The 25,712-nt window shown below is 42.5% G+C and overlaps 2 protein-coding genes across 7 annotated transcripts in view; one reads left to right on the top strand and one right to left on the bottom strand.

Moving 5' to 3' along the window:
- Positions 1–17,981, bottom strand: part of LOC126035264 (ceramide transfer protein-like) — a 114,290-nt gene extending 96,309 nt beyond the window's left edge. For 2 of the 6 annotated variants that reach the window (XM_049793640.1, XM_049793643.1), the window contains exons 1-3: positions 17,320–17,980; positions 17,022–17,171; positions 12,898–13,032 (exon numbers count right to left, since the gene is read on the bottom strand). In XM_049793640.1, the coding sequence (XP_049649597.1) occupies positions 12,898–13,032; positions 17,022–17,171; positions 17,320–17,340 (306 nt within the window). In that variant the 5' untranslated portion in view covers positions 17,341–17,980. Of the gene's footprint in view, positions 1–12,897; positions 13,033–17,021; positions 17,172–17,319 lie in introns of all 6 variants that reach the window. The other 4 variants (XM_049793642.1, XM_049793646.1, XM_049793645.1 and 1 more) reach the window with 3 other exon arrangements.
- A 4,242-nt stretch (positions 17,982–22,223) lies between these two features.
- LOC126035275 (protein NYNRIN-like) lies at positions 22,224–24,598 on the top strand. Its single transcript, XM_049793671.1, has 2 exons — positions 22,224–22,287; positions 22,810–24,598. The coding sequence occupies exons 1-2, from the start codon at positions 22,281–22,283 to the stop codon at positions 24,564–24,566; spliced, it is 1,764 nt and encodes a 587-aa protein (XP_049649628.1). The 5' UTR covers positions 22,224–22,280; the 3' UTR covers positions 24,567–24,598.
- Positions 24,599–25,712: the final 1,114 nt, after the last annotated feature.

Here is a 25,712-nt window from a genome sequence, read left to right as displayed (position 1 = left end):
TCCTCCAAGCAGGTCCACTTCTATATACTACCACTCCAACTGCTTCTGAAATTCTTTTAAATTGTATAAAATATGAAATGTAACAGTAAGACACCAATGTACTATTAACATCATGGTGAATCTTTGAAAATCTGTTTTGCAAGACATGATTCTTCATGCTAAAAGTGCTTTAAACAATACTACTAAGAATATGTTTAGCACTGACATTCCCTTCAATTAAAAATAAATACACATCTTTAAAACTTAAATATTTGTAGAGTTTAAAATTTGTGTGAAAAAAGCTCTCACAGGAAGCTTCGGTATCTGTTTAAATTGACAAATGTATGAAGCATGTTAACTTGTCAATCTATTTTTAAAGATGTTAATCTGTACTACTTCTCACAAGTGCCCAATTATTCATGGTGGCCAGCATCATACTATAAATAAACCAGAAATACTGCTAGACAGAGGAAGGAGGGTTGTTCAACTAGTAGTATCTTTAAAAAAGTGGGGAGAGTTTTTTATTATTAGCAGCTAATTACTGGGAAGAACTGTCTCATTCTTTCTTCAGACTATGGTGTAAGAAAATGAGAAGGTCAAAATTGGAAACTACTAGTTTAGCTCTTTCATGTATAGTGTTCTTGTTCTTTTGGTAAACCAGAACTAAAACATGTTTATTCCAGCCCTAATTTATAACATGAATATTTATTAAATTCTTCACAATAGCAATTTATTGTTATTTAGAAAAATAAGTTCAGACAATTCACTAGGTTGTCTGTCTCAGGCAGACTTCAATTTTCTATCTTCTTGTCTGTCCCAAGCTCCAGATATCCACAAGCAATAGATACTCAAGAAACCCACCCTTTCAGAAGTCCATTCTGGAGGAGAATGGCTTGCAACTTGTATATTAATATAACACATCATTACTGCCTTCATTAAGCAACGGTTCTCTCCTATTACTGTTTCTGGAAACAAACTAGTTTACTAAAAATATCTCCATTATGCAAACTGTATTCATTACTCAATCCTAGTCCAGGCATTTCAACAGAACTGTCTAAATGTCTCTTTACAACACAATAACAACAAAATGTTCTAAAAAAGACTAACAGCCAATAGTATATTTCCATTAAGATTTTTACATGAGTATGCATCATCTCAGTATAACCAAAACCAAGAAAAGTCATTGCATCGCAGTTATTGCATCTTGTTTAAGCTACCAAATTAGAAATCAAAAAGTTTTTTCTATATCAGCAATACAGAAAGTAAAATGAAAACCAACTACTGGATTAAAGCAACATGGCAGGTATGAATCCTATCTGAATAAAAGCTCAAATTTAAGTTGGAACATAAGCTTTTTGAATTCAGCTGGTTTCAGCTGGGATAGAGTTAATTGTCTTCCTAGTAGCTGGTACAGTGCTATGTTTTTGAGTTAGGTATGAGAAGAATGTTGATAACACACTGATGTTTTCAGTTGTTGCTAAGTAGTGTTTAGACTAAAGTCAAGGATGTTTCAGCTTCTCAAGCCCAGCCAGCAAGAAAGCTGGAGGGGCACAAGAAGTTGGCACAGGACACAGCCAGGGCAGCTGACCCAAACTGGCCAATACGATATTCCATACCACGTGATGTCACATCTAGTATATAAACTGGGGGGAGTGGGGGCAGGGGGATCACCGCTGAGGGACTAATTGGGTGTCGATCAGCAGGTGGTGAGCAATTGCGCTGCGCATCATTTATACATTCCAATCCTTTTACTATTACTGTTGTCATTTTATTAGTGTTATCATGATTAGTTTCTTCTTTTCTGTTCTATTAAACCATTCTTATCTCAACCCACGAGTTTTACTACTTTTCCCGATTTTCTCCCCCATCCCACTGGGTAGGGGGCTGGCTGGGGTTAAACCACGACATTCCTGTATAGATAGTCACCTCTAGTGACAAAAAAATAAAGTGTACACATGGCTGAATTTAAGCATTCTTAAAAGTTATCAAGCATGACATTTCTCCAAGCATTTTTCAAGATCCATGTGGAAGAACTGTCCTGACCAGCCAAGTCCTTTCTGGAAAAAACCTAGTACTCACAAGATAAACACTTCAGTGTTAAGAATTTGTAAACAGGTTTGAAGAATCTATTAATATAAATTACCACCAGGATTAAATTAGTGCTGGCCTTTCTGTGAAACTGCCGGGGGGGGGGAAGGGGGCACACAGCAGATAAATGGGAAGGTACCTCATGAGGTTAAGTTATTCTACGCATACCATGTATATAGTACAAATCCCTCTGTACAAAAGCAGCAATGGCACTATCAGAATAGACAGTAATCAAGGCAAAAACAGTACAAGCTGAAAGGTGAGTTTCCCTGGAAGTTGGACTTCAAACTCTACAAAGCATTTCTGTGTGTTCTTTTAACAACAGACCCTAGACCTTCTAACTCAAAAGCTGAATCCCACAGATCTACCACTACAGGACTGCCATCAACACTGACAGCCAGCTGAATATGAGCCAGCAGTGTGCCCAGGTAGCCAAGAAGGCCAACAGCATCCTGGCCTGTATCAGAAATAGTGTGGCCAGCAAGAGCAGGGAAGCAGTCATCCCCCTGTACTCGGCCCTGGTGAGGCCACACCTTGAGTACTGTGTTCAGTTTTGGGTCCCTCACTACAGGAAAGACATTGAGGTGCTGGAGTGCGTCCAAAGAACAACAAAGCTGGTGAAGGGTCTAGAAAATAAGTCTTATGAGGAGTGGCTGAGGGAAATGAGGTTGTTTAGTCTGGAGAAAAGGAGGCTGAGGGGAGACCTTATCACTCTCTACAACTACCTGAAAGGAGGTTGTAGCGAGGTGGGTACTGGTCTCTTTTCCCAAGTACCAAGCGATAGCATGAGAAGAAACGGCCTCAAGTTGGGCCAGGGGAGGTTTAGATTGGATATTAGGAAAAATTTCTTCACCAATAGGGTTGTCAGGCATTGGAACAGACTGCCCAGGGAAGTGTTTGAGTCACCATCCCTGGAGGTATTTAAAAGACGTGTAGGCATGGCACTTTAGGGACATGGTTTAGTGGTGGAGTTGGCAGTGTTAGGTTTATGGTTGGACTCAATGATCTTAAAGGTCTTTTCCAACCTGAATGATTCTACGATTCTTTGAATTGGAAAATGATTATTTTAGAAAAGGTTCTTGTGACTTAACAAAATATCTACTTTGCCCTAGTCATTTTATTTCCAGTAACAAACAGAGAAAACATTGAAAATGTTACCAAACCATTAACTATATGATTTAATTTTTAGAAACTGTAGAGTACAAATAATTTTTATTGTTACTTGAATTTGAATATTGTTAGTATTTTTGTATTTTCCCTCCTTAGAACTCTTCAGCCAATTCAAATTCCTGGGTTTTTTCCATGTTCTTTTTGAGATAATAACATATTTCATCTTGTGGATACCACAACAGGGAATTAAAAATGGGGGGGGGGAAGATTTATTGTTTAAACTCCTTACAATCCTGTCTGTGAGTACTGAAACCTCTGGTTTGCTTTTTGAGTTATTTGGTGCCGTGGTTTAACCCCAGCCAGCAACTAAGCACCACGCAGCCGCTCACTCGCTCCCCCCAACCCAGTCGGATGGGAGAGAAAAATCAGGAGAAGTAGTAAAACTCCTGGGTTGAGATAAGAATGGTTTCATAGAGCAGAAAAGAAGAAACTAATAATGATAAGACTAATAAAGTGACAGCAGTAATGATAAAAGGATTGGAATATACAAATGATGCACATTGCAATTGCTCAGCACCTGCTGATTGATGCCCAGTTAGGCCCCGAGCCCCCTGCCCCCACTCCCCACGGTTTATATACTAGATGTGATGCCACATGGTATGGAATACACCATTGGCCAGTTTGGGTCAGCTGCCCTGGCTGTGTCCTGTGCCAACTTCTTGTGCCCCTCCAGCCTTCTTGCTGGCTGGGGATGAGAAGCTGAAAAATCCTTGACTTGAGACCACACATTACTTAGCAACAGCTGAAAACATCAGTGTTATCAACATTCTTCTTCTCATACCTAACTCAAAACATAGCACTGTACCAGCTACCGGGAAGACAATTAACTCTATCCCAGCTGAAACCAGGACAATTGGAAATCGTCCTTATTTGTGGTATTACTGAGAGATGGATCAAGATCTCTAAAATAAGACTTAAATATGAGAAAAGACAAAATGAAGGAGAAAAGGAGGCTGAGAGGAGACTCTATCTTAAAGGTCTTTTCCAACCTAAACGATTCTATGAACATCCAACTCCTAACCATGTACATAGAAGTCCCCATTGAAAGCATGACTTCAGGAATTAAAGAACTAGAGTTTCACAGTAATGAAGGATATCTTTGAAAAACATTATCCGTCTCTGACAATCAACTGCAGCATCCAAGGTAGAGTAATAGAACAAAGCTTAAATCTGTGCATATATCAACTTTTCATAATACCCATAATTTCTTCTCATCCCTTAACCACATAGCAGAAGAGCTTTTAACTTGAGTTCAAGCCTCTACTCTGTTATCTTATAAAACACCTTTGAGGTGTTTTTCATTATCTGGCTAAAAGCAACTCGGTTAACATCATATATTAACTTTCATTGTCCTCCTTCATAACTTAATTCACATGGCTAGTTCTTGATGGTTCATTACTTGATGTAATCCAGTGAATATACAATAAATATTGATCCTTTAGTCTTCTGTTCCAGAGAAATCAGCTTTTCTAAGTCCCAGTGTTTAATATAGTGAGTAGCCCAACTAGACCCCATGTTTTCCATTCAATTAAAGACTACTGTCACAGGAACCTACCTGTTTTGGAGATAATGACATTATAATTCTACACTTAAAATACCTAAAGAAGCTACTTTAATGAGCTAATTTAACAAGTCTTCCTCTCATTAATTAAAGAGGGGAAAAACAAGTGTCATTTTATAAAATATCCCTGTAGAATTATCTATCCATCTCTGCCCAAGGTGATAGGAATGCTAAAACAAGATCAGAAAGGACTGTGGCTTTCCAAATGCAGCATTCACATCTCTTAATTCATACTATGACTTATTAGGCTTATCTTCTATGCTGGAAGTACAGTAAGACTACTCAGTGAAAGCAGCTTTCCAAATTTATGCTTACACATCAATGAAACATGGACATTCTATACTACTAGTAGCATTATACACAGAAAATCATGTCCCCCAAAGACAAACATGCATACCTAAAAGAAAGTTTCATGAGAATCCAATCCCCCCCTTTCCTACAAGGAAACATTACAGCCATCAACACCATCTCATACCACTCATGCCCCGCTTTGTACTTAAGGAGAACTCCTGGTTAGGAGATAGGTAGTTACTATGCCTGACCCTGGATTAGCAAGATCAAGGAAAAACTAAACTTACAGTATAGCAGAAGACTGTCAAAAAATATTCAAGATTGTCTTGGTTTCAGCCCAGCTGGTAACAAAGGACCACACAACTGTTCGCTCCCTCGCTCACTCCTCCGCCCCCCTCCGGTGGGATGGGGAGGAGACGGAGGAGAGAAAAGAAAAAGAAACTGGAACCTCGAGGGTTGAGATGAAGGCGGTTTACTGGGACAACACAAAGAAATTGCAACAACAACAACGGTACTAATGAAAGAATATACAATAAGAATGATGCACCGTGCAACTGCTCACCACCCGGGACCCGACGCTCCACCACTTCCCCCACCGAAAACAGAGACCAGGCCCGCTCCCCATTTATATACTGAGCATGATGTCACATGGTATGGAATAGCTCCTTGGCTAGGTCAGGTCAGCTGCCTCGGCTATGCCCCCACCTCCCAGGTTCCTGTAAAAATTAACTCTATCCCAGCTGAACTCAGGACATTATCCACCCCTTATTCTATACCATCTACATCATGCCCAGATCTTACATTTTCCAATCAACCACTACGACTTCCCTTGTCTTATATATAAGTATATGGACTCCTCCCCCGCCCCCGCGCGCGCACACACACACACACAAATGGTGTTCCTTTAGCCTATGGGCTATCCCTCTAATGTGTCCATCGATTTTGGGGCTCTATCTGTTGTAACAGTTCTTCAGTATAAAGGCAGATGGTGTGAGATGTTGGGTTGTTGTACGCTGCCTCTGGAACTTGTGGCTAGTACATTTGGTGCAACCCATGCCCTTGGTCTGCAGGTCAAAGATGTTGATCTTGAGGAAATTGCTGGGTGCCAGTTCAAGTTCTATCGCTGTTGTACTTGGCTCAGTTTCAAAAGCCCATTCTGCAGTCATTTGGGTAATTCTTACAGTAATACCCTTGATATGACATATAGACACTATAGATACAATGACATGCATTGGCAGGTTATTTAGCAGTTAAATATCATACAGCCCAATTCACTGGCTATTCTCTCCCAAAATCAAATCTCCCTGAGGTACACATCGAACTTCCCCATCCTTCTGCATCACCCACCAGGTGTACCCAGGTCCTTGAGCAAAAACAACCCCTTGAATGGGTTTGCTTCTGCTTGAGGGAGGACTAACCCAGACTGTCTTTCCTAACATGCTCCTCATGCGCACTACAGGGACTTTATCCCCTTCTACAGTATGTGGAAGTCTTGGTTGGGCAGGGCCAGCCCGATTGGCGGATCCTCTAGTATTAAATAACCAGGTAGCTTTTGTTAAATGTGTATCCCAATGCTTGAAAGTTCCACCCCCCATGGCTCTCAATGTAGTTTTCAGCAGTCCATTCTATCGTTCAATTTTTCCGGAGGCTGGTGCGTGATAAGGGATGTGATATACCCACTCAATGCCATGTTCTTTGGCCCATATTTTTAATATCTTGTCCTGTCCGGACTGGCCCAAGAGCTACTGCGGGAACAATCTCCTGCTTAATCTGTTCAAAGGCTTGTCGTTGCTCAGGCCCCCATTTAAAATCGTTCTTCTTCCGAGTAACTTGGTAGAGAGGGCTTACAATTTGACTGTAATTTGGAATATGCATTCTCCAAAAGCCCACAACACCTAAGAAAGCCTGTGTTTCCTTTTTATTAGTCGGTGAGGACATAGCTGCTATTTTGTTGATCACGTCCGCAGGGATCTGATGACGCCCATCTTTCCATTTTACTCCTAAGAACTGGATCTCCTGCGCAGGTCCCTTGACCTTACTTTCTTTTATGGCAAAACCAGCCTTCAAAAGGATTTGGATTATTTTCTTCCCTTTCTCAAAAACTTCTTCTGCCATGTTGCCCCATACGATGATGTCATCAATATATTGCAGGTGCTCTGGAGCTTCACCTTTTTCTAGTGCAGCCTGGATCAGTCCATGGCAAATAGTGGGGCTGTGTTTCCACCCCTGGGGCAGATGATTCCAAGTGTACTGGACGCCCCTCCAAGTGAAAGCAAACTGTGGCCTGCACTCTGCTGCCAAAGGAATGGAGAAAAATGCATTAGCAATGTCAATTGTGGCATACCACTTGGCTGCCTTTGATTCCAGTTCATATTGAAGCTCTAACATATCTGGTACAGCAGCGCTCAGCAGTGGTGTGACTTCATTCAGCCCACGATAATCTACTGTTAGTCTCCATTCCCCATTAGATTTCCGAAACAGGCCATATGGGACTATTAAAGGGTGAGTGAGTCTTGCTGATCACTCCTTGGCTCTCCAATTGGCAAATCAGCTTATGGATGGGGATCAGGGAGTCTTGGTTGGTGCAGTATTGCTGCCGGTGCACCGTCGTGGTAGCAATTGGCACCTGTTGTTCTGCAACCTTCAGCAACCCCACAACCGAAGGGTCTTGGGAAAGACCCGGCAGGGTAGACAGCTGTTCAATCTCCTCCATCTCCAAGGCAGCTATACCAAAGGCCCGACGGTACCCTTTTGGGAACTTGAAATACCCCCTCCTGAGATAATCTATACCAAGGATGCACGGGGCCTCTGGGCCAGACGCAATGGGGTGTTTATGCCACTCATTCCCGGTTAGACTCATTTCAGCTTCCAATACGGTTAGCTCTTGGGATCCCCCTGTCACACCAGAGATACAGATGGGTTCTGCCCCTTTATAACTTGATGGCATTAGGGTACATTGTGCACCAGTGTCCACTAGAGCCTTATATTCCTGTGGGTTTGATGTGCCAGGCCATCGAATCCACACTGTCCAGTAGACTCGGTTGTCCCTCTCCTCCACCTGGCTGGAGGCAGGGCCCCTCTAATCCTGGTTAGAATATCCCTTACTCAGTTTCTGCACACGTGAATCAGAAGTCCCTTCAAGGGGGTCAGAAATGAGATCAGCCCATCTACTGCATCTGGGGGACTGCTCATGGGAAACTGGAGCAGCAGTTTTCCAAGAAGAATTCTCTTTTCTGGTTGCTTTTTCTCGCAACTCCTGTACCCGTGCATCCAAGACTGAGGTAGGTTTTCCATCCCACTTCCTCATGTCCTCTCCATGGTCACGCAGGTAAAACCACAGGTTAGCCCGTCGTGTGTACTTTCTCTCTCCTCTCTCTTGGGCAGAGGAACGCTTACTCCCAATAACTGCGAAGCAGGCCTGTACAGGTGAGGAGGAGGACAGATCCACTTTGAATTGCTGGTACTCTCGGGACAACTCCTCTACAGCCGAGACACAGGCCCGTAGGGAGGAAGAGAGACTTCCTTCGTATTGCCAGAGTTGGACAGCCAATTCATCCACCATTTGTCCATAGCCTTCTTTCCAGGACATTACTGCCAATGAGTTGGCATAGGTTGGTGGTACACTTCGTGCAAACTTCCGCCAAACGGGTTGTTTGCATTGGACTTCATCTGGATCTGTGGGTGACTGCGCATTTTCTGGATCATTATAAATCACCTCCAGCATGGCTAATTCCCTCAGGTACTGGATACCTCTCTCCATGGTGGTCCACTTGCCTTGGTGACATGTAACTTCATCCCTGAAGGGGTATCTTTCCTTTACACCTAACAGAAGTCGCCTCCAGAGGCTGAGGACTTGTGTTTTTCTCCCAATCGCCTTGTCGATGCCCCCTTCCCTAGACAGAGATCCCAACTGCTTGGCTTCCTTACCCTCTAATTCCACACTACTAGCCCCACTATCCCAGCATCGGAGCAGCCAGGTAACAATGTGCTCACCTGGGTGGTGGCTAAAATCTTTTCGCATGTCACGCAACTCACTCATGGATAGGGATCGGGTAATTATTTCAGGTTCTGCCTCTTCCTCCTGTTCTCGCGATGACCCTGGTTCATCTTCATCTCTCACTAAGCGAACTGATTTCTTTGGGTGTTTCTTTTTCTGTACAGGGGCGACTGATACTGGCACAGGTTGGTTCTCTGGTTTAGCTGCAGTATCTGTCACCAGGGTAGGGGCAGCGACAGTGCCTGCTGTCCGGGTTGGGGCAGCCACGGTGCCTGCTGTCCTGTTTTCCATCTTTTCCCCTTTTTCCCCGAGGGTGCTGCCTAGTATCAAGCAGTTTTTGGTAGATACTGGCCAGGGCCCAGCACAATGTAGCGAGTTGTGCGTCTCTGGGATAGCCACAGCATTTGTCTTTCAAATATTCTATCACTTGATCAGGGTTCTGTAGTTGTTCGGGAGTGAACTTCCAAGTCACTGGAGGTGAGAAGTTCTCTAGATACCTGCCCACATCCTCCCACATGCCGTGCCACCCATGAATATCCAGCTTTGGGGCAGATGTCTGGGTGGTACTCTTAAAGAGCCTTTTTGTAGCCCTAAACAAGACCTGAAACATATTCAGGAAGCATAGCACTAACAGCACACTGGCTTGTGCATCCCAAGGATATTCAAAATTCTGAAAAGCTGTTGTAATTAGTCAGAAGGAGAGAAGGGAGGTGAACGGACGGGGGGAAGCATCCCCCCCGACTTCCCCATGGATGGGGTGTAATTACCAATGAAATCCAATAGAAGGTGCTCGAAGTATGGAAATTATATCACTGCCTCATACAGATACCAGCTTAATCTCATGACCAGTGATGTAATCATTTCAAAAGTCGACATTGCCCAGTACAGCAAAATGATACTCCCAATCACTCTCCCAGAGATGAGATACGCAACTACAGGCAATACATAGAGCATACAAGAGCTTACAAAACGCCACCATGTAAACAAATGAAACAGCATTGTGACTAACATCTATTTATCTAGTATAAGAAATGCCTATGACAAATTTGTTTCAACACGCTCTGGCCAGATCTGTCGTTATCTCAACCCTTCTTGCCCCACGTTGGGCGCCAAAAAGGACTGTCGTGGTTTCAGCCCAGCCAGTAACAAAGGACCACGCAGCCGCTCGCTCACTCCTCCGCCCCCCTCCGGTGGGATGGGGAGGAGACGGAAGAGAGAAAAGAAACTGGAACCTCGAGGGTTGAGATAAAGGCAGTTTACTGGGACAAACACAAAAATAGTTACAACAACAACAACGGTACTAATGAAAGAATATACAATAAGAGTGATGCACAGTGCAACTGCTCACCACCCGGGACCCGACGCTCCGACGCTTCCCCCCACAGAAAGCCAAGAGCCAACACACACGTACCCCGGCCTGCTCTCCATTTATATACTGAGCATGATGTCACATGGTATGGAATAGCTCCTTGGCTAGCTTAGGTCAGCTGCCCCGGCTATGCCCCCCACCTCCCAGGTTCCTGTAAAAATTAACTCTATCCCAGCTGAACCCAGGAGAAAGATTAAGATCCCAACTACATCAGATCAGTGCTACTGAACATTAAGTCAGTAAGAAACGCGACTTCCCTTTTCTACCGAAGTAATCACAAGACATACGGTAATGAATAAGTTCCATTGATAGCAAGAGTAGCTTTCTATTATCATATCAACATTTATTTTATCAACTATTGGTGTTTTCCTATGCATTTAAATACATGCTAGTAAGATTATAGTTAGCAAGACATTACAAGAACATGAAAATAAAGATTAACTATGTACCTCAGGAAGAATATTTTAAACAATTATCTTTGAGCAAAATTCATTTTCTACTATTGAAAACATAGGGTTTTAAAAAACTATTCAATTTGCTACCAAACAACTATCAAACCAGAAGCATTCATTCTAAAACTCTGGCCTAGAAGAATAACTTCTGAAAAATAAGAGCATCACATGGCAGTTTCAGAAGTAAATTTCTATATCCTAGAGACACATGAAATGATCTAATAGTATTCGTGAACCTCTAATACTTACACAGCAATCACTAACTGCAGCTAGAAATAATTAACAGGAGTTTACCAGGTTTCAGAGATGCCATTTGAAACTATAATCAAGAAATTAAACTGTCAAATACCACTCACAATGCATGATCCTGAACGAAAATGGAACTAAAACATCCGTTTAATTGAGAAAGAATAAAAAGTGGGCAAAATTCTAATAATGTACTCAAGAAGCTCAAGAACTGGAAAAAAAAAAAAAAAACACCAAAAAACCCACAAAACACCAAAAATTCAACTCCAAGTTACCAGATGTAACAAGTGCCAGATAAAAGAGAGGAAAAAAGCTATCTGCAAGAAGTTTCAGTGTTACACACTTCCTAGTCAAAAAGATAAGGAGCTCACCAACTTCCCTTCACAAAGCACAATATACCAAAACACTCCAGAAGCAATATCAGCATCACTATAATCTCTCTGCCACCACAACTGGAATTCAAGTTGCTGAGTTGTGCTCTACAGCACACTTCCCGACATCCCTTGGCCTACCTCCTTGTCACCACCTTCCTGTCTCTGCCTGGTTGGTATGTTAAGCCTCTTACTAGTGAATGAGTCACCTTTTTGGAAGTCCTTATCAGAGGCTGGTACCTCTACAGACCACCAGAAGTACACTTAAATGAGCACTTCTAGATGCTGTTGCTATGCACCATATATTCCTGAATAAGTCAAATCTTGAGCAAGTTTTAAAAGTTTAAGCAGTTTTTAAAAGAGCTTTAGAAGAAATGAGGTAATGTGTTTTACTTTTTAGATGACTGCAATACCTCTCAGACATCTAAATGTAAAAATCTGCTTTTTCTTCACAATCTTTTTTCCAAAATACATAAAATTGATGTAATCAATCCAGTCTTTTTTTTTTCCCAAACACAAATAGAATTTTTTTAAAACACATTTTGAAGCTGAATATTAGTAAGAAAAGGAAACTTATCATCCTCAATTCACTTTGAAAGCAAAACATTTGGTGGAATAAGAACATAAAGAGTAAGATTTAACACTACTGCTCTAGGAAGTTATGTGCTAGACAGAAATCCAGCTTCCCCCGCCCCCAGGCAAATAACTGGGCTGACTATTTAACAGTAACACAGAAAAGCTACAGCATGCTTTTTGGCAAGCATTATTCATAATACATATCATAATTCTGAAAGCTACAAAAATATTTTTTTTCTTTATCTTCTAAGGCCAATTCATCTTTATGAGATTTCACTTATATGTAGGCTTTTTATTCTTACCAGCATAATACCGGATCTTTTAGCATTAGGCAAAAACAGCACCACACTTTAGAGGAGGAAACACACAGTAGAACGTTTTCTTTCCGAAATGTTGTAGAGAGTCATGTTCAGAAAGTACAGTCAAAGAAATACTACCCTCTCTTTGTAGTGCAAAGTGTAAGGACTGTGATGGATGTTGCCTCCTTTGGGAAGTTGGTCCAGGGTCTTAGGCTGACCCCTGGGAAAACTCTGCCTCCTCCAGAAGCAAAGTGTATCCCTACCCACAGAAACCTCTAAGGTAAGAGATGAAAAGCTGCTTACTGCAGTCTCAAATGAGAACAGCTTGTTTTCTTATTAGTAAGTCCTTGCCCTGCTCCACAGCGTTGCACTAATATCACTAATATTAAACGACCTAACAGAATTTGCCATACCCATATTTGCTTTCACCAGACATTAGCCTACAAATATGTAGCACCCCAAAACATGAAAAGATGGCAATACTGAAATAGCACTTACTGTAATCACAGCCTTGCTCAGACAGATAGAGCCTCTGCAGCCATATTCCGTTTCATCTTCAGACTTGTAATAACTGAGTGTGTTGCTTTTCAGAACTACCCATCGATCCTGCCACCCATGAATGTAGTTGGTCCACTGTAAAAAAAAAAAAAATTAATCAGCTAATAGAAAAATAACAATAAAAACAGTTTGGCTGATATTTCTCAGGCTTTCAAGCACCAGGAGAAAAAAAAACAACTTCTATTAAAGTTCTTCCCAATTGAGAACTTTCATTCCTCTTCTGCCCAGAGCTCCCTAAAATCATTTTACAAACTCCTGAAGATACTGAAGTTGTTTCAAATGAGTAAGATAACAGATGTCTTAACTGCATTGCCTAGGCCAGTTAAAATAAAGGTAATAAACATGCTGATGACAAATTAAGGGGGGGGGGGGGATAAAACATTAATCACTAAGGTGAGTTTAGTCATTTGGTTTAAAGTCTGGAGTTAGATCAAAAGCCAAGCTTAAGCAGAACATGAAATAATTTATTTCTTATAAAAGTTAATTTTACAAAAATTATTTTATTAAAGTATCTAGTTCTCTTCATATAAATAAAAACATGCCATTATCCCACCAGTACAGTATATAACTACTATAGTGCCTAGAGCAATCAGTTCTTTATCAATTTAATATTGCCCATAGATATTGCTTTAGGTTTTAATTCCTAACCACTTTCTCATTAAGATGATACTTGCTTATAAGCAGACATCCAATCATCCTTTTGTTATTCAGATATTTTTCGTCTAGGGACTCCACATCCATACATGGAATAAAAGTGATATTCCAAGAACAAGTCCTGGATTCATCCTACAAAGATCTAGTTAGAAGTGACTAAAAGTTCTGATTATTAATCTTATTATTTGAATCATCATCTCAACGATACTGAGCTGTATTTTGTAGAATCATATGACACTGATCAGAACTGTTCTATAACTGGCTACACAATGGTGCTTGGTCTTCAATCACAGTGCAAAAATTATAAATTACTTTAAAATGGAAACAAAATTACTGAAAATTTTATCATGCAAGCACTTCTTCGAGCATTACAACTGTTCTTTGACAAAAAGCTCCAAGAAATAAGTTTTAAATCTCTCTTTTTGCATTTAATTCCAACCATTATTCACCATTTTTATAACATATAAATAGGGGGAAGAAAGTGGACTAACAGGCTCATTTCTACATTATACTACACATTAGTTAATATATGTCCCATAACAGCATGTTAACTATAATAACAAGAGGATGTCTACAGAAAGCAAATTCTATAGCTGAGAAATTCCTAATAATTTTCAAGCGTAGGTAAGACCTAGATTTGCTCCCCAAAGATAAAGCCCTTAATACATCAACTAATTGCTAAGTTTCAGCTGTGCTTAGTACATAAACTGGTAGCACAAGCTGCCATGGAGGTATATTATTTCCTGCCTTCCACCTTTTCCTGTCTCTCATATTCCCAACTCCTCCCAGATGCAAAAGGCACAGTCCAAAGTATCTCGGAGCAAGGGACAGGGAGGAAAGCACCTTTCCTTCTTTGACACAGTTAAGTGAGGTAAATATAGCAGTCAATCTTGCATTTTCTGTTGCAATCAAAGCATGCCATGAATTAAAAGACTCCTTTAAAGTATGTGGGGTAGAAACAAGGTTTTGGCAAAGATTAGACCACTGGTTCAAGCATCTAGATTCTTGTGTGTCATGGTTTAGCCCCAGCCAGCAACTAAGCACCATGCAGCCACTCACTCACTCCCCCCCCACCCAGTGGGATGGGGGAGAAAATCAGGAAAATAAGTAAAACTCCTGGGTTGAGATAAGAATGGTTTAGTAGAACAGAAGAAACTAATAATGATAAGACTAATAAAGTGACAGCAGTAATGATAAAAGGATTGGAATATACAAATGATGCACAATGCAAATGCTCACCACCCACCAATCAATGCCCAGTTAGTCCCTGAGCAGTGATCCCCCGCCCCCACTCCCCCCAGTTTATATACTAGATGTGATGCCACATGGTATGGAATACCCCATTGGCCACTTTGGGTCAGCTGCCCTGGCTGTGTCCTGTGCCAACTTCTTGTGCCCCTCCAGCCTTCTTGCTGGCTGGGCATGAGAAGCTGAAAAATCCTTGACTTGAGACTACACATTACTTAGTAACAACTGAAAACATCAGTGTTATCAACATTCTTTGCATACTGAACTCAAAACATAGCACTGTACCAGCTACTAGGAAGACAATTAACTTTATCCCAGCTGAAACCAGGACATTATGCTTCAAGACAGACACTTCCACATCTAAGTTCTTTCTTTGTATCCACCTTAAAAAGGTAAGCAGGAAGTACAGTGGGGGAAAAAAAATGGAGTTCTGAAACATTTAAAGAGACCAGCAGGACACACTTCTAATAAGATTCCTTTACCAAATTCTCTGCTTCCTTCAAAGCATCTCTCTTTACCAAAGGGCAGAACAACTGAAACACTACTAAGCACGCAGAAAACTGCAGCCTACTTAAAAATATAATTATACACAATAAGTTATTAAAAATAAATATTTATTAGAAATGGTATGCTACCATTTCAATTAGTTTGTCTCAAGTATTGCTGAGGCATCAACTAGCAAAAGGTATACTTATCCCTCAAGCATATTCACTGCAACAGGTTTCACCATACTTGACTATTTGGATTACATCACATGCTTTCACAGAAAAGGCAGCATCAGCTACACTCAGCACAATCATCCAGAAAAGTTTGCACGTACCTAAGCTACAAAATATCAGAAGCAGCCATTGCTTCACCTGCTACACCAGTAAAAAACAGCACTGGGACTTATTAGATAAGATCTTACAGATGAGAGCCAAGGCCCTTTTCTCCTAACTGTTCCTCCCATCTCTGAGCTTAGAAACATTTTCAAGACTGGAAGGAGTTCACAGTCCCTCACAAAAAGCAGAGTACTGGCCCCGTTATAGCTGTTTTCTCAGCATCCAAGGCCTGTTTACGATCTCAGTATTCCATGACCTGTACCTTCTACACTAGCCCATGCTTGGCCTTATTGTGTAGGAAAGGAATTCAAAACATAGTGCTTTAATTCAAAAGATATTTCAACATTACTCTGAATGTACTTTCTGTTAAAAAAAAATTGCTTTCAAACTTAGTAATTCAACATTCAACTTTAAAGCACTCCTAAAGTTTCCCAGTATCGTCCAACACATACTTGCAAGTCATCTTATTTTCAGTGATAAAAGAGCAAAAAGCAATGTTTATTTTTAAAAGGGGAAAACAAGCTTTAGTGCCATTTTCCTTCCACTTCTCCCCACCTCCCGTATCTCTTGCTGCAGGGGTTATTTTATTGCCCTGTTTTGATACTTGGACTAAAGGTTGTGCCGCTCCTGTGCTGGGGCCTGCTCCTGGGAAACGACCACGGGTTGCGCCTGCCTTCAGGTGCCCAGTCCGCACCCGGGCCCACCGGCAGCTTCGGCCATGAGCCTGAGGAGTGGGGGAGACGTCCTCCCCGCGCGGACCTGGCCGCCCCCTCGCAGGCCTCGCTCTCCGAAAGCTCACACCAGACAGCCAGGGGGCTCGGTACGGGAGTAGGGGGCGGCAGGGACTCCCAGGCCAGGCGCCGACGCCTGCCCTAGCCGCCCGGCCGGGGCTGAAGCCGCACCCGCGGCTCTTCCCCGAGAAAGCGTTTCCTCACGCCGCCTCTCGGGGATGGACGGGCGCTGCACAGATGCGGGGGTAAGTACACGAGCCCACCCCCTACCCAGCCCAACGAAGATGTGCTAGTGCCCCCGGCTGAGGGAGGGGACGCGGGCAGTTCGCGCCGGACCGGCTGCCTAGCAGGCTCCCCGCTATCAGGTGGTGGCTGCTTCACCTGTGCCGGCGCCTCCCGCGACCCCACCAGGCCCCTCCGCCGGCACCAGGGAAGGCGGGAGCCTCGGCCTGATCGTCCGGAGCGGGGGGGGGGCGGGAGAGGACAGACGGACGGGGCTGACGGCCCTCGGCCAGCTGCTGGAGGGAGGGGGGGAGCCGTAGTGCGGCGCGGAGAGGGGAAGCGAGAGACCGCCAGGCATAGGCTGTGGGAAGGAGGAAAGGCAGCTTACCTTGCTGAGCACCCCACAGAGCTCAACAGGCAACCCGAGCTCGGTCTCGGGGTCCTCCTCGGAGCCGGAGGAATTCCAACTCTGATTGTCCGACATAGCCGAGTAGGGAAGAGCCGAGCGACCGCCACCTACAGCAGCCTCAGTCTCCTGCTGAAGGGACGGAAGCAGTGGGCTCTACCTGAACAGCACTACTTCGCGCCCGCAGTACCACCAGCGCCGGCCTCCCTTGCCAGCGACCGGCCGGCGCCGAGGCACGCAAGCTCGGGCTTTCCCCTCACTGTAGCTCCACGGCCCCTACCTGCGACAAGAGCCACAACATAGAAGCGGCGAGGAGAAGAGGAACGAATATGCGTCTGCCTACCGCGCACCCCACTTAGAGCGCGGCCGCCGCCACCACCATCTTACGTAAGGCGGGTGCTCTGTGCCCCTATTTATCAGCTCCGTCCTTCGCCTTCCCTCCCAGTCCCACTAGCCGGGCCGCGCGGCGCCTGCTGGGAGTTGTAGTCTTCTTCCATGCAGTAGTAAGTCTGGCCACAATTGATTCTCGGAAACGTAGTCCTCTGCAGTGGCTGTCTCCCTCTTGTCGGCAGGTAGCCGCCATCTTGGTTTCGTCGTTTCTGCCGCGTTGTGGGTTTCATCTCCGTAATCCGATGAAGTGGGAAGCTTCGTTCCCTCCACCACTGGGCGAGGACAGCGGTGCTGCTTAAAGCAGTATTTGTTGGTTTTGGGGTTTTTTTATTTGTTTTGATTGTTTGTTTGGGATTTTTTGGGAGGGGGGAGGGAGGACTCTTTCTTTAGTAAGGTGATATAGAGAATGAACTACTAATTGCTCAATGATTGTCTCTCTATAACTTTACATATGAGACAAAGACTGGTGTTTGTAAGAAGGAACCATGAACAATCACAAAATCTTGTCGAGAAGACACAAGTAGAGGCCTTGCTTGAATAGATAGGGCTAGCAAAGGTACGAACTCCTGCCTTTGTTCTCATAACCATATGATTCTTGTAACACTGCTTACCAAGGACTGGTGTCTGTCAGGGATTAAGCTTGTCAGGGACCGATACTCGTCAAGGACGGATGCGTCAACCAAGGAAGTGATAATAAGAACTGAAATATAGGTCTAAGATAAGGTGTATGAGAAGCAACCATAAAACTGTTATAATTGCCTAGTAAGAAGAGAGCATGCGTGAATGACTAAAGTTCATCTAAAGGACAGAAGAGGAAGAAGAAGATAGAACCCCTGAAGAAGTAAACGACCACCAGAGACAAATCTGAGCATGCGCAATGATGACATATACATTTTAGAATTGCTGACACACGCCTTTTTAATTACTCCGCCTCACTTATGCATATGTATGTTTTTGTATTGAATAACCTCATGAATATGTATATTTACATTGTATAAATTTCTGGTAAATTGGGCAACGGTGTGCACGATAGGTGGAGCGATCCCCCGTGCAACCAGCGCTGTCAATAAAGAATACCTACTTAATAGTTAATCAAACTATTGAGTTAATTTCTTTGAATCAATCTGGCACCCCAGATGGGACCCTCTCTGCTCGGCTGCAGGACCCGCTGAGAACAGGACTCCCTAGGGTACCCCCGGGATTTTCCCGGAGGGACTCCTCGCCTCACTCGGATCACTGCGGGAGCAGACAAGGACACCATCTAAAGGATTAAAGGTATTCTTTATGTCTTTGGGTTTGGGACCGGTCATTTGGAAAAGCTATCCATAAGTCATAAGATTAACTTATGCAGGATGGCGTATGCCAGGTAGCTGATGCACTTGGTATACATTTGGTTTTGGTTTGATACGTGTCTGGACACTTTTGTTTCAGTATACTCTGTATGCTGTTGTGCACCTTGTGTGCTTTTGGTTTGGTGCCCATACATGTACTTTGGTTTTTTTGATTTGAATTTGTTTCGGACCTTTTGGCTAACTGAATGTGGTAAACGACCATTGGAATCGGATTACGGAGACCGCTGTGAGTTCTGAGTTAAAACTGTGTCGAAACGGTGAATTGAATGAATGAGTGAGTGAGAAGCAGCTGCAGAGTGTGTGTGTGAGATTCCAATCCGCAGTTTCACTCCGTAGGAGGTAGGGCCGGAGACGAATGAGGTGTGACTGACTCTCTGATGATTTGGGAGATGAACTTGTATATTATTATAGTTATAAGTTTGAGCTTGATTATTTTGATTATCTTGTTCTTGTGGTGTTGTTGTTGTAAGAAATTCCCTGTTTGGTGTATTATATAAATGTGGGTATACGAATGGTGTCTTCTGCATCCGGAAAACGAGTGTAAACCTATATATATCCTAGAGTGTGTGTGGTGTAAACAAAGGTTGCAAATAGATTGTGGAAAGGATATTGAATGCTCTGAGTGTCGGGTTTGGACTCCCTGGGACAAGAGAGAGCGGGCTACCTATATAGTTGAGATTGTTTGTGGTTGTAAAGGTGAGCATATAAACGAGTAATATGGGAGGTAAACAAAGTGGTGGAATATTGAAAAAAAGCCCCTTAGGCTGTATCTTGAATCACTGGAAGAAGATAGGGGGACCGTCAGGTGGAGGCGTGGATAAGAAAACTTTAATAAAATATTGCAATCAGTGGTGGCCTTTATATAAATTAGACGATGATGAAAAATGGCCCTTTAATGGGACACTGAATTATAACACTTTGTTACAATTGATGTTGTTTCTGAGACGAGAAGGAAAATGGGATGAGGTGATGTATGCAGATATGTTTTTCACTTTAAGAAATCATTCAGAGTGGCAGAAAGAATGTGGCATTAATTTGGCCCCACAAGACCCTCTTGTGTTAGCAATGGAGAAGGAGCAGAAAAGGAGTACAGGGAAGATGAAGAGATGTTGTTCGGCATGTAGTATAGGACAAAGATGTATAAAATTAAAGGAAACTGAGGAAAGAATGGAAGATTTTATTTTTTCACCACACTTGTTACCCCCAACACCCCTAGAAGGTAATTCCACTGATGATACGGGTACGAAAGAACCTGATGAAGGTACGAGCACGAAAGATTTAGGTTTTACTCCTATTACAGCTCGCACCCGGAGTAAGATTGGTCCAATAATCCAGGCTCCCTTAAGACAGGCAGTAGGAGCTACTGGTCCTACAAAAATTAAAGTGCCATTTACGATGAATGATTTAGATTCATGGAGAGAAATAGTAAAAGAATATCGGGATGATCCTGAAGGAGTTGCTAAAAGATTTGAGTTCATTGTTAAAAATCAAGATCCAGATTGGAAGGACATCGATTTGATGTTAGATGCCTTAACTGAAACTGAAAAGCAATTAATAATAAGGAATGCACGGACTCAGGTCCAAATTCAAATAACTGCTGGGGTTTTACCCGGTGTGGTAGATAATCACGTACCGAGAACAGACCCCAATTGGGACCCTAATGATGACCATGATTACCGATTGTTGAAAAAAATATCAAGAATGGATAAAAATTGGTATTGAAAATGCAGTACCGAAAGCAGTTAACTGGTCAAGTCTGTATGCAGTAAAACAAGGTCAGACTGAAACTCCCACAGAGTTTCTTGACCGGTTAAGAGTAGCTATGCGGAAATTTACTACCTTAGATCCCTTATCTGAAGTGGGAAAACAGCAGTTGGTCTCTTTGTTTTTAGGACAATCTTCAGAAGACATAAGGCGAAAGCTTCAGAAACTGAAAGAGCCTGAGATAAGGGACTTAGAAAAATTGATAGAGGAAGCTTGGAGAACGTATCGGAACAGAGAAGGGGAGGAGAGACGAAAAATGGGAAAAGCTATTGCTGTAGCTACTATAGCCGCGCTGGGAAAACAGGACAACTCCCTTCGTGGGAGGGGTCGGGGAACTGGAAGGAGGGGAGGCTCACGACAGCCCCTAAGATCAGACCAATGTGCTTATTGTAAAGAAATAGGCCACTGGAAAGGACAATGTCCTAAGCTGAGTGGAGCGCAGGCTGTTGTAGCCAATGTTACCTCTGGTCAATGAGGGGGACCGGGGGAATCCACCCTAGCAGATCCACTGGTTAAAATTAAGCTAGGGAAAATAGAACAAGAGGTGGATTTTCTTGTAGATACGGGAGCGTCCTATTCAGTGCTAAATCAAAGGCTGATACCAGAGGATGAAGAGTTTGTGACTGTAGTGGGAGCTACTGGCCAGCAGAAAAAGGCTTATTTCCTAAAACCGCTTAAATATAAATTGGGTAAACAAATAGGAATACATAAATTTCTGTATTTGCCCGGATCTCCAAAATCCTTGTTAGGCCGTGACTTGCTAGAACAATTGGAAGCAGAAATTGTTTTTGAAAAAGGAAAAACGGAATTAAAAATCAAGGAAGACCAGCTAATTAACGTTTTAAGCTTGGCATTAATACAAGCTGAACTAAAATTTGAAGTACCTCCAGAAATTGTTGATCAAGTATATCCTGGAGTCTGGGCCTCTGACGTTCCAGGAAAAGCTAAAAATGCAGCCCCTATAGTAATTAAGCTGAGACCAGGAGAAGAACCTGTCAAAGTTAAGCAATATCCCCTGAAATTAGATGATAGGAAGGGGATCAAGGAAATAATTGACAGGTTTCTACTATACGGAATATTGATTGAATGTGAATCAGAATATAATACACCTATATTACCAATTAAAAAGGCAGATGGGAAAAGCTACAGGTTAGTCCAAGATCTGAGAGCCATAAATAAGATTACTGAGGATATACATCCAGTAGTCGCGAATCCATATACTTTGCTAACAAAACTAAAAGATAACCAAGTTTGGTTTACCGTACTGGATTTGAAGGATGCCTTCTTCTGCCTGACCTTAGCCACAGAAAGTCAGAATTTGTTTGCTTTTGAATGGGAAAATCCTGAATCCGGGAGAAGAACTCAGTTAACATGGACAGTACTATCGCAAGGCTTTAAGAATAGCCCCACCATCTTTGGAAACCAACTGGCAAAAGAGCTTGAAACTTGGGTACCTCCAGACAATGAAGGAATCTTGTTACAATATGTGGATGATCTCTTAGTAGCTACTGAAACCAGGGAAAGCTGTATTCGATGGACTGTAAATCTTCTTAATTTTTTGGGTTTAAATGGATATCGAGTCTCTCAACAGAAGGCCCAGCTGGTTCGACAGCGTGTGACCTACCTGGGACTTGAAATCTCGGGAGGACAACGGGAACTCGGGACTGAGCGAAAAGAAGCCATTTGCCGAACCCCGGAGCCCCAAACGGTAAAAGAGCTGCGGACCTTTTTGGGAATGACAGGTTGGTGTCGCCTTTGGATACATAATTATGGATTATTGGTAAAGCCATTATATGATCTGATAAAGAGAGACCAGTCAAAAGTAATTTGGACTGGAGAAACACGAAATGCATTTAAGCAGCTCAAACGAGAACTAATGAGAGCTCCTGCTCTGGGGCTGCCGGATGTTTCCAAACCATTTTGGCTGTTTTCGCATGAGAGACAAGGAATAGCTTTGGGAGTACTAGCACAAAGACTTGGTCCCTATAAACGGGCAGTAGCTTATTTCTCCAAACAACTGGACGAGGTGAGCAAAGGATGGCCTGGTTGCCTTCGAGCTGTGGCAGCAGTTGTTATCAATATTCAAGAGGCCCGGAAGTTTACCATGGGACAGAAGATAACAGTGCTGGTCTCTCATACAGTTTCAGCGGTTTTGGAACAAAAAGGAAGCCATTGGCTCTCGCCCCAGAGATTCTTAAAGTACCAAGCAGTGTTAATAGAACAAGATGATGTAGAAATTGTAGTTACTAACATTGTCAATCCAGCCTCTTTTCTTAGTGGAACTCTGAATGAACCAGTGACACATGACTGTATAGAAACAGTAGAAGCTATATATTCCAGTCGACCAGACCTCAAAGAAGAACCTCTGGAGGATGCTGAAAACTCCTGGTATACCGACGGGAGTAGTTTTATAAAACAGGGACAACGTAAAGCAGGATACGCAATCACAACCACCCAACAGGTAATCGAATCTAAGTCTTTGCCTTCTGGGACTTCAGCCCAAAAGGCGGAGATAATTGCCCTTACCCGAGCACTGGAATTGGCAAAAGGGAAAAAGATAAACATTTGGACAGATTCTAAATATGCATTTGGAGTAGTTCATGCTCACGGTGCAATTTGGAAAGAACGAGGATTGCTAACTGCTCAAGGAAAGGAAATAAAACATGCAGAAGAAATCTTAAAGCTATTAGAAGCTGTAAAGCAACCAGAAAAGGTAGCTATCATGCATTGTCGAGGACACCAAAAAGGAAACACAGATCCAGAAATTGGAAATCGACTAGCAGATTATGAGGCTAGGCGGGTGGCAGAAGAAGTGGAAGCAGAAACATTATCCTTAATACCAGACGGTAAAATCCAAACTGTAAGTACAAATCAAAAACCAAATTATTCAAAAGAAGACTTAAAATTAATTGAAGATCTGGATGGTAAAGTAGAGTCAGATGGATGGGTTCGTTTAGCAGATAATCGTATAGTAATACCATCCAATTTAATATGGACAACAGTTTTAACTGAACATAATAAGACGCATTGGGGAGCAGATGCCCTGTACAAAAACTTAAATCAGAAATTAATAGGACGCAATCTGTATACAATGGTGAAACAAATATCTCAACAATGTGAAATTTGTTTACGTAATAACCCTAATGTGGCAAATAAAGTGAGGTTAGGGATAATTGGCAAAGGAAATTATCCAGGACAACAGTGGCAAATTGATTTTTCGGAGCTCCCAAGAAAAGGGGGGTACCGATACTTGTTAGTCATGACTGACACATTTTCAGGCTGGCCAGAGGCTTACCCCTGCCGAACAAACAAAGCTAGAGAAGTAACTAAGATATTGTTGAATGAAATCATTCCTCGTTTTGGAATTCCAGCAACAATATCTTCCGATCGAGGTTCTCATTTTTGTGCCAAAGTAGTACAGCAGGTGAGCAAAACTCTGAAGATAGACTGGCAGTTACATACCCCATATAGACCTCAAGCAAGTGGGCAAGTTGAAAAGATGAATCACTTAATTAAACAACAAATAGCAAAAATTGGTCAAGAGACTAATCTAACTTGGCCCCAGTCTCTTCCCCTGGCATTGCTTAGAATGAGAGTGAAACCAAAAACAAAGGAAAATTTAAGCCCCTTTGAAATACTGTATGGGAGACCATATCAATTTCAATTTACAGGAGAAGATTTAACCCAACTGGGTGCGGGGTATTTGTGTGACTACATGGTATCCCTCCAGAAGCAGTTAGAGAATATAAATAAACAAGTTTTAGGAACCAGGGCTAGAGGGTTAGATCAACCAATCCATCCCTTTAAACCGGGTGATTATGTATATGTAAAGATCTTTTCAGGACAACCCCTGGAGGAGAAATGGGACGGACCCTATCAAGTGTTGCTGACGACCTTCACTGCCATTAAGATCAAGGAACAGCTGGCCTGGATCCACTATTCGAGAGTAAAGAGAGCACCTGAGAGGCCATGGACAGTCATCCCTACAGGACCCACAGGTCTGCGATTCTCCAGATCATGATGGTAACAGAGTTATTACTCGGTTCAAATGAAGCTCGATGGAACTTGAACTCACATTTTTCCTTGACACAAAATGTTTCCCAAATCCTGAACAGAACTGACTGTTGGATATGTACTCACATGCCAGAACACGGTGGAAAAGCAATCTCGCTAATTGGTATTCCGATACCAAGTAATTACTCCTGGACCACTCTTTGGGAAAGTACCACATGGTATACTGACAATGACGGAGTACAGAAGTTAGAAATAACTAGTCCTAAGGCCCAGGAGCCTTATTGTACATGTGTACAGAGATGTAATCCACCTAAAGGACTGGGAAAAAGTGACTGTGTTAATGGGACGTATGTAGGGAATCATACAGTTTGTAACAAAACTACAGATATTGGAACTTCAACTTCTGTTAATACTACAGCATGGCCAGTGCCAGAAGGAAAGGGATGGTACTGGCTATGCAATGACACTGCCTGGAAAGTTTTACCAAAGAATTGGATGGGAACATGTACTTTGGGAGCAGTGGTTCCAAATATGACTATACACAATACTCCACCAACAGGATGGGTGCGAACACATTTTCGAAAGATTAGACGAGATGTTGAGAATCCTCTAGTAAGGAGGCCTACTGCCTTTCATACTTTTGTCCGATGGTTTCTTCCATGGTTGGGAGTGAGTGAGTTAGAAAAAGCCATAGTTAACATTTCGGCAGTAATAGAAAACCTTGAGAATAGAACAATTGACGCAATAAGAGCCCAACAATTAGAAATATCCAGTTTATCTCAAATTGTACAACAAAATAGAATGGCATTAGATCTATTATTGACATCTCAGGGTGGAGTATGCACAGTTATAAATACGAGTTGTTGCATGTATGTAGATCAAAGTGGAAGAATCTCCACCGACTTAGAAGAAATTTGGAAACAAACCAAAATACTACATGAAATAACAAATGATGACCTCTCATGGGGATTTCAAGAATTGTGGGACAAACTAACATCCTGGCTGCCAAATTTTGGGTGGCTAAAGCAAATTTTTATTCTGGTTATAATTTTAGTGACTTTGGGAATGATGGTCTGCATTATGCTTAAGTGTTTTGTGTGGTATTGTCAGGGCACGGTAGAAAATTACGAGAATTGGAAACGAAACAAAATTA

The sequence above is a fragment of the Accipiter gentilis genome, chromosome W, assembly GCF_929443795.1.
Source record: "Accipiter gentilis chromosome W, bAccGen1.1, whole genome shotgun sequence".
Lineage (NCBI taxonomy): Eukaryota > Metazoa > Chordata > Aves > Accipitriformes > Accipitridae > Astur > Astur gentilis.
The sequence above is the reverse complement of the archived record's forward strand: the minus strand, read 5'-3'. Positions and strand labels throughout refer to the sequence as shown.